Source organism: Aphelocoma coerulescens (assembly GCF_041296385.1).
Source record: "Aphelocoma coerulescens isolate FSJ_1873_10779 chromosome Z unlocalized genomic scaffold, UR_Acoe_1.0 ChrZ, whole genome shotgun sequence".
NCBI lineage: Eukaryota > Metazoa > Chordata > Aves > Passeriformes > Corvidae > Aphelocoma > Aphelocoma coerulescens.
Window position 1 is genome coordinate 22445806 of NW_027184085.1, and position 9457 is coordinate 22455262.

General features: G+C 42.5%; 1 protein-coding gene across 2 annotated transcripts in view; it reads right to left on the minus strand.

Moving 5' to 3' along the window:
* The window catches only part of CMYA5 (cardiomyopathy associated 5), a 46846-nt gene extending 40161 nt beyond the window's left edge, over window positions 1-6685 (minus strand). Inside the window, exon 1 of one of the 2 annotated variants that reach the window (XM_069002384.1) lies at window positions 6406-6683. In XM_069002384.1, the coding sequence (XP_068858485.1) occupies window positions 6406-6581 (176 nt within the window). In that variant the 5' untranslated portion in view covers window positions 6582-6683. Of the gene's footprint in view, window positions 1-6405 lie in introns of both variants that reach the window. The other variant, XM_069002385.1, reaches the window with a different exon arrangement.
* Between the last annotated feature and the right edge of the window lie 2772 nt (window positions 6686-9457).

The window sequence follows — 9457 nt, forward strand, 5'->3', positions numbered from 1 at the left end:
AGGAGAAGAAATCCTGTGGAAAGTCATAACCACTTCATCAAGCAAACTCTCTGGATTGTAAGTTTTTTGTAAAGGACACTCGGTGAAACTGCTCAGTACCTAACAGAAAAAGAAACATAATCCTGCTACTGGCAGTGTTGCCCTTACCTTTCCATGAATTTGCTTCCCAGAGCCCAGAAAAAGAAGGGCTGTGCTGGGCTGGTCCATGCTCAGGTATGTGCAGACGGAGGCACATATCATCTCTGATGTCCTCGGTGCTAACTGAAGACTGAAGTCACCCTGTGGGACAATAGCCTGACCAGGCCGTGGTGGGACAACACAGTATCAAACTCCAGTGATGGGGCTTAAACCCAGTTGTGGTGATGGGGCTGGCCTGGAGTTGGTGACTAGCAGGACAGCTTGAAGGCCTACAACCAAAGCATGTCTGACAGTGCAGTACTAAGTAACTGCATGTTAGCCAATCCCCTCCTGTCCCTGCCAAACCCAGCCCTCAAACAGATACAAGCCCCAGGATGTACAGCTGATTCTCTGCCTTGTTGTAGTACTCTCTAGCTCCATAGGTGAAAACTTACAGGTTGGAGAAAGAGGTACAACAAAACACATCTATACCAATTTTTCTCTTACCTTTTCCTTTGCCAGTTGGCATTAAGTTTACTTGGACATGGCAAAATAAATTAAAAAAAAAGAAAAATCAATAACAGTAGTATTAAGGAAGATTTCAATTATTTAAGCCCACAATAACAGATGACTAATTTTTTTTTTTTTACATTTTTCAACTTCTAAATAACTCTCATATGTTTAAACCTATTTTTTCTGCACTACTTGGTGCTATTAAATAAATCTTCATGCAGAACGAGCGGCACTCCCACTTGAGCTGATATTAATGAATACGAACAGGTTGCCCTAGCCCTGCCTATGCAAAAAGCTTGAATTATTTGCATCATTATCTCATTTTCATGGTCACAAACTTGTCACAGTTCATATTCCTCTACAGTGTGATGAGACAGTGCTTTATACTTTTAAGACTGGAATGAGAGGCATGGAACTCATTTATTTCCGACACACTTCCAAATGCTACCGTTTTGTGAACTGTTTACAAGCTGCACAGTAGTAGCTGAAAGACCCCTCTCGTGTCAGAGGAAGTGTCTCCTATTGCAAAAAGATGTTTGCAATCTTTCAGATAGTAAATGTAGATATGAAGCCACTGACATCCAGGGCAAAAGCCAGTGCTGTCTTTTTTCCCTGTAGACATTTCCCACCCATTCCTGTTGGCATGTATATTGTCAGCTTGTTATTTCACTTCTAGGACATTGACTTAAACCTTTTATTATTCTTGGAGACACTGCCAACCAGTTTTATGACTCCTGCCATAATAGCTCAAACCCAGATTTTTCTTACCACCTCCTCCAGCTTCTCACAGCCCTATGACTTCTGTGCTGTGTCCACTGGGATTTCAGGTTTCTAGTCCAGCCTGGCAGGCTGGACAGATGTTTCTTTTATGTATCATATGAGGGAAGAGTTTTCACCTTCCCAGCTGCTGGAGCGGTTGTGTTCTCACAGTGAGTGGGGTCTATCCACCTGTCCATACCACTACTATGACAGAGGTAGCCAGCCTATCAGCTTTCTAAAATTCTCCCCAGCCTCTCCTTATCCTCTTCGTATCATACCTTGCCACTGCTGGTATCATAAAAATGTGTAGCTGTTTGCTGCATAATTCCTCACAAGCTGAAATGACCAAGATGTCAACCTATGTCTGTAGTCTGCACTGACAAGATCTCATTTTCTGAAAGTTCCTACTTCTGGCACAGTAAAGGAGTGGTGGAAATTGGTATTGGCCAGCTTGCCCTCCCAACTGAAGGAAACACTTTTCTCTGCTTGTGTTTTTATTCTGTACATATCTGTAGTTTCTGCCTTTACCATGGTGCCCCTTTTCCCCTACAGCAATCAGGATGCTCAGCAAGGTCTCTGCCTATTGTTCTGCATTTCCCAGGGCTATAGCTCATCAGGCTAAGAGAATGGGGAGCTACAGAAAGACACTATTTCAAACCCAGCCTTCCACTTGATAAGCTACTATTGACTTCTTTCAGTGTTAATGGTTCCTCTTGTGGCAACAGAGTGGCTCATGCATCTGTCCAAATCCAAAGGAACTATTATCTAAATGCATAAGACAGCTGCTTGGCCATCTACAAAGCTGGTTTTTACGATGAGTAACTGGGAGCCAGGACCTGGGCCAGTCTCACATGATTTGTTCCATCTCATATGAAGGGACACAATCTGCTGCAGTGCTAGTCTGTTTTCCAGACACCAGGTCATGGTATGTCCTAGTGGCATTGCCATTTGCAGGATCAGATGCTGCTTGAGAAACCACAGCACCTCCATGCCCCAGAGGTCTGCCGTGCTCCTGCATTCTGGATTCTCCACCATGTTGTAGAGGGAGCACAGGTACCAAACACTTCAGTCTGGATGGGACACTTCCTTTACACAGTTACTTAATCACTGGTGAGACCCAGTGGGGAACTTCTTGATGTCTGAGTGTTTTTTTAGAGCCCTACTGCAATATAGGTCTTTATTAAGGACTCAGTTTTATCCAAAAGGGTGAAGAGAAACACAACATGGAGTGCCCAACTGCAGGAGCAAGTAGAGGCTGGCTGCACCCCTCCTCTCTGCAATGCCCCCACCTCAGCATTCTGCCCCATTCACCTGCTCTCAGCTACCTTTTGCTCAAGCCTCTGCCCTGACATGCTTGAAATAGCACAGCCCCGCTTCCACCTCTCTTGCCTTCCCTGCTCATGCTCCTGCTGCAGGTGGCAGAAAACAGCCCTGCCAGCCCCTTCCACCCTGGCCCAAGTCAGGCACTGCCTCATCTAGAGGTATCTAAAATAACACACCATTTCCCCATGCCTTTCTCTGCTTTGGGTAGGGTATGGTAACTTTTTTTGGATGACAAATCCCCAGTACTCCCCCCCCCCCCCCTTTCTTCTCACCATCCCTTTGCTATCATTCCAATCTTTTGCTCTCCTAGATGCTGCAGCGTCCCCCATATAGCAGGAAGATGCCTTCTCCACTGTGCTTCCCTTTACACCCATTTTCATCAATCATTCTAAAGTAGACCTGTCTCTAAAGCTTACATACCTCTGATCTTGTGGAATGACTGCTTCATTAAAGAAAAAACTCAAGGACTTTCTCCCCATTTTTCTCCCCACCTACTGGTTATAGGTAACCACTAAATGAGCAGATAAAATGAACCCTTACCTATTCCAGGCAAACAAGCTGTCTGGAAACACTTAAATTAGCTGCAGAGCCTTTTTTTAAGTAAAACCTGCACAAAGACACATCTAGAGACCTTGCCACTGTAGAAGGAAATCAGCTGAGAATGGTCTGAAAGACAGAACTGTGTCAGAACAGCTCACCCATCATACATTTAGAGATACAGATACTCCAGTGGGCATGTAAACCAGTTAAATGGTAAACAATTTTACTATTGTTAGACTTAATTTTCATCATTACCAACACAAAAATTAGAACTGTTAACTTCATACTCATGTTTGCTTTAAAGAACACAGTACGCACTTTAAAAATATTTTCCCTTTTTAGGTGATTAATTGGATACATGGAGCTAGAAACAGAAGTCATCTGCCATGATCATCTATCCCAGATAGTAAAATGCCCAAAGGCAAGAAAATATTGTACGGATCCTATACAGATCAGTGGGGTTTTTATGCTGACAAGGATATGAAGCCCTTATCCCACCTTTTTAATAGGTTCTGATGCTGCATGTTAGTTTCATTATTTATACAAAAAACAATTATAGGAAACCAAATTATTTAAACATTGCATTAATAAGGGTAATAAAGACCTTAAACCCAAACTCTTCTGCCTTTTACATGCATACCTTGTAATTTTGGGACAAGTCATAACATAAGTTCTGCTGCAGTTTTTGGGATTTTACTTGTTGCAGCTGCTGCACAGTGTGGAAGCAGAGTGGTTTGGTCAGAGCTCAGGGGCCAGTGTCTCAGAGAAACACCGGGGCTCTTCTTGTTTCACAGAGGTGCTTCCTGACCTTGGGATAGTCATCTTGCTGCATGACTCTCATATAAAATAGGTATGAGGCTATTTAATGTGCTTGAAAGGCAGAAATAGGAGCCAGTGGGGACTTTCCCACTGATTTGCACAACCAGGTGCTGCCCAACTGCATCCAAAGGAGAAAAGCAGAAGCAACAGAGAACTTGGGGTTGTTAAAAATAAGTTGATGACAGCAGGGTCCAGGACAAGCTGCCTTCAGTTTGCATATTAGTTACACTTCCTCTAAGATATGTTTTCAAAGCCCATGCACTCAAAAAAATCTGTTCTGCAATGGGGCTTGAAAACCTGTTTGTCAACAAATAATTAGCTCACAGCTTGAGTAAGTATGTCCCAGGGGCTCAACCTGTCTGTTCTTGCCAGGAGCTCTGCCCAGGCACTCACCACAGGAGGAAGCCTGAAGCTCAGCAACCCTGCTGGTATTTGTGACAACATCTAAGCAATTAAAGAGTCAGTTTTATTTAACTTTTCTAAGCTGTTGCTGAGTGCTTGGTGCAGTCACCACATTTGTGCCAAACCTGAAATTTTACATCCCCTTTAACCTAATTAAACGAATCAGTTTAAATACAGTCAGTTACCACTAAGCATAGCGGTTAAAAACCTGTCTGGTAGACTCTGACCTGTTTAATAGTAAGACAGTTAAGCATAAGCCCTGCTGTGTTAATATAATTGGGAGGTAAAGGGAATGTTTGCTGTGATTTAAGTAAGTGCTGAGATGCAATGCTCAAGTTTGCATTGCGGAGGCTGCCAGCCAGAAGCAAGACCCACCCAGCTGTGAGGAGCTGCTAACAGGCACCCATGGAGAAGTCATCCTCTCAGCACAAGTAGTAAATAACTGTGAGGCTACATAGATTTCCCTCCATTTTTAGCAATTCCTACTTGTGTTTTGCAATTTGAGTTTTATTATTAGCCATTTAATTGCAGATTCCATTAAAAATTATCTAGTCAATTGTGTTTTAGCTGTCTGCAGTGAGCAGCTCCACTCCACAGACTTCAGCTGGTTTTCTTGCAGGGTTACAGCAATGTGCAAGCAGTGTTTATTGGCATGCAATCCCTCTCTGCCAGCACAGGACTGAAAAGCCAACACATCCCTTGGGAATAAAGCAGCATTACACACCAGGGTGTCCCCCCATTGTGGAAAACTAGCTCTCTACTTCCCATGCAGGAAGGTTTTCCTGCAGTCATAGGATGCATTTACCCATTTGGCTTCTGTTCTTGAAGCACTTTGGGTGGGTTAGACTGCACAGAGCCCCCCACCCCTCTTCTGCCATCTTTTTTCTCCAGTGACCATCAGCAATATCAGAAAGCACTTTGAACTGTGATACACACAGAGTGAGGGTAAACATGGATGGCTTCACAGCACTGAGGTATTAGGAACTGTGTGACACGCTTCTTAAAAAATGGGTTTCTGGAAAGACCTTAAGCTAACAATATTAACATCTTAGGTTCTTCCTACAATATCCACTTAAAACTGATGGGGTCTACTCAAGGAAGAAATCTTGAGACTTAGTATGTGCCAGGGGACTCTCAGGCCTCGTGGTTTCTTTATGAAACCAGCGGCACTGGCACAGCCAGAGTCTGTCTGCATGGATCAGGTTGCAGATGCCTCCACATCCTGCGCAGGACCACTGGGCAGGGCACTGGGCCACAGCCTTGCTTATTATATTCCTAATGGTAGGAGAGCAATAGTAGGACAGTAAACTGTTTCTGCGGAAGTTATTAAGAAAACAAAAATACTAAAAAATAAGAAAAAAAAATAAAGATCAGAGGGATAGAGTATTTCCCATTCCACCACAAAAATCGGCCATACAAACCAAGATCAGCAATAGCAGGCACGTACAACAAGTTTTTCCTTTTTTAGGAAAGAAAAAAACTGAAGAGGGAGGGACAAGTGGGAAGGAATAAAGGGCTGTAAAAAGGAACAAATTTTAATGCACCATTATAATCTTTGAGCATTTTCTCCCTGACAAGCAAATCTGCAGAGCATTTAAGATCCATATGTGACAAAGAGTCAGCCAGAGAGGGAGGAGTGGAAGGAGATGCCACTTGAGCTGGCACATCAGAGGATCTTTAAATAGAAAAGCTTTCAGGGAACTCGGGGTAGGCGCTTACCACACAAAACTTAATTACAGCCATACTCATGTGAAAAAAATATTACAGCCCTCTAACACCCCCATTTTTTTATCTGCAGCAATTGGGTAAGGGAAGGGGGAAAAGCCACTAAACCAGCATGGGACTCCAATCCTGGCGTCTCCTGGGGGATGATGCTTTGGGGTGGAGCTGCCAGCTCCCACTGTGGGGCTATGAGTCCCTGGGGACACATACCTATTAGTCAGCTCCTCTGCTTCCTCTGGGTCCACAGCCTCCTCCTCCTCCTCCTCTTCCTCCTCCTCTTCTTCTTCCTCCTCCTCCTCCTCCTCCTCTTCCTCTTCTTCTTCATCTCCTATGAAGGACGAGGTCTCAGATGCCCTGTCGCACCCGGTGCTGTGGGAGCCCTCCATTCCCTTCCCTGCTCAGGCCGTCGCCGGTGATGTTTACCCCCAACCCTGTCCTCCCCAGGGCTGCCTGAAGCAACTGTCATCCCCAGTAACACTCACTTCTCCTGACTCAGGACAGTCTTTAAATAGAAGGCAGCAAAGTTACAGCGCAGAGTCGCTGCTCTTCCTACCCTGGCTCCTAGCACCAACCCGGTGCCAGGACACGTGGCCCCATGGCCATCTCTCCAGCTGCTCGCCCCCTTCGCCTGCTGCCACTGCCAGAGCTGCTTGTACAGGCGACAGGGCAGGCAGCAGCAGGGAGGAAGGGGGCCAAGCAGACCTTCCCCCAGTCACCTCTAGCAAATTTGGGGTGGATGGATGAAGCAGGAGAGTTTTCCTGTGGCTCCAAGAGAAGGTGCATTTCACAAGTTCTGCCCTTGAGCACACCCAGAGTGCCTCAAGCTCAAGCTGGAAAGGTCAAATACAATAACTAGTGGATGAGCCTCCAACAAACACATTTAATTATTAATATTGTTCTGTAAGATATATCAGATGCACTGTGGTATTTAACCATGCACTAGGAATGTATTTAAACCCTCAGTCTGTCAATGTGTTAAATCACAGGACATTTTAAACTTCCTATTTGAGCGGACTTGAACCAATTATAGTTTAAAGGAAAGACAAACTATACTACCATGCAGAGTTTAGGTTAAGCTACATTTACCCTTTATTATTCTGCATTTTACACAAAATGCAGTGCTTTTCCCAGACAAAACAGAAATATTTCCAATCCGTAGTAAAGACTTTATTTAAAAAAAAATATTTCTAGAAGAGGAGAAGCACTAAACCCCTGATTCTCAATAAAGAACTTTGAAGATATCTCAAGTATAAATGACTGTATACACAGTATAACTCTAATGCCCCAAGGTTTTTTTTGTTGTTCTTCAAATAATAAACAAATTAGCAAACTCTTCCTTGTGCTGTAAGTACAGAAACACCCAGCCACATACTTCTGACTACAAACTGCTTCTGCATGCTAAATTAAAATTCTCCTGACATTTCAAAACAGCATGTACAGGTAAAACCTTTCTGCTCTCTTGACCGACGCAGTGCCATACACAATTTACAAGGTGACAATGTAATTTTTTTTGAAAAGTGTATTTCCCATCATGAGCATAGACAGTGTACACAGCAAAATGTAAAGAATATTAAGTACTCTTCCTTACATTTCATGTGGAAGGCAAGAGCATTACAAGTCTTCTAAAAATGCTTATATATGAAACATACATACATTGCACAAGTTTTGATTCAGTCTTCAGCACAGCAAGAGAAAGGCAACCATCTGTACTTCTCACAAGTGAATTTGACCTGTAAATGGACCAAAATCACATACTCTTTCATGCTCTTCCTACAAGAATCATACTCAGTAAAATCCAGGGCAATATTTTTATCTGAACACGCAAGGATTACAGAGAACAAGGCAGACAAAAATAAACAACAAAATACAAGACAACCCGTAGCAAGTACAGTACAATAAATCAAGAGTGACATTCTATGATGGACTTAAATTTAACATCAAATACACTGTGAATTGAGTCCAGTAACCCAAGTTCAAGTAAAGCACTAGTTCCAAATAATGTTTGGGATTCACAAATGTAATTTATTCACAAATGCTAACTTCAAGTTTTCTACAAATCATTCTACATCCTTTTATCATCACTGCCCATTTCTCCCAATAATCATGTCACCCTGTGAGTTTTAAAATTTATTTATATTGATTTCTTTGTAAGGGATTTTTTAAAAAATAATGCCTCATACTGTCAACATACCTAAGGTACAGAAAGTTTACTTGCACATTCACATTTCAGGACAAGTGAGAGCAAGAGCTAGAAGAGAAACTTTAAGTTTCACAGTGTATAGCCTATGCCAGTTCTGCATTACTGTCACCAAATGTGAAACTCTTGCCAACGTTTGGTCCTACTGTGCACCTCTGAGCCTGTTAATTAAAAGCACTCCTGAAGGACTGAAGAGAGTTCTTAAAATCCTAGAGAAGACACTAGTGGTTTCTGACACGAGTTGAGAAAAGACAAGCAAACCCAACGCCAGTGAGTAGTCAAGAATAATAATTTAAAAATAAATAAATAAAAGAGCTGAACTAAAGCAGTTTTATTTCAAGGCAGTAACAAATCCCAGAAAAGAGAGCATCTCGCACACACACTGAAAGCTTGGTCAGTTGTGAAAAACCTTTTACCAAAGAGCTCTCAGAAAAAACTATCCCTGGTAGGGTGGATGCCAAGTAGGTAAAGGTTTTTATTTTGAAGCTGAGGAAAGGTGGTAACTTCACCCTAACAGTAAAATTTATGAAAGCCATTAGTGAATTTTTCCCTCTGGATACTTGCCCAGAGTAGATGAAAACCCAGGTCATTAAACCTCTAACAACTTCAGACTACACAGAACCGAATCCAAAGTTAAGGTCCAGCTCCTACCCACTCTGCCCAAGCCACTTATTTTGTGGTATTACTGCTGAAGTTTTCTGACCAAAGTTGCAGCCAGCTATTTAACAAATATGCCATAAACAGGCTTGTTCCAAAAAAATTGGGGAAAACGACCATCTAGAATTTCTGATTACAGACATGGCTTATCAGAGGGACATAAACTTGAGGAAAAAAAACACAGAAGGATCCTTTTGAAAGACAGACTGTTGTGGTTACAGACCTTAACTTGTATTAAAAATAGCACTGAATTGGTAGGGCAATTTTTACAGAGTAGCTCAGAGATACCACTATTTTTCAAACTAACTTTTTAAAATCAGTTAGGAAGAAATGGTTTCAAACATGAAGCATTAATTTAAGGTGTAAAAAATGTTAAACACATTAGGTGATAAAATGCAAACTCGTAAG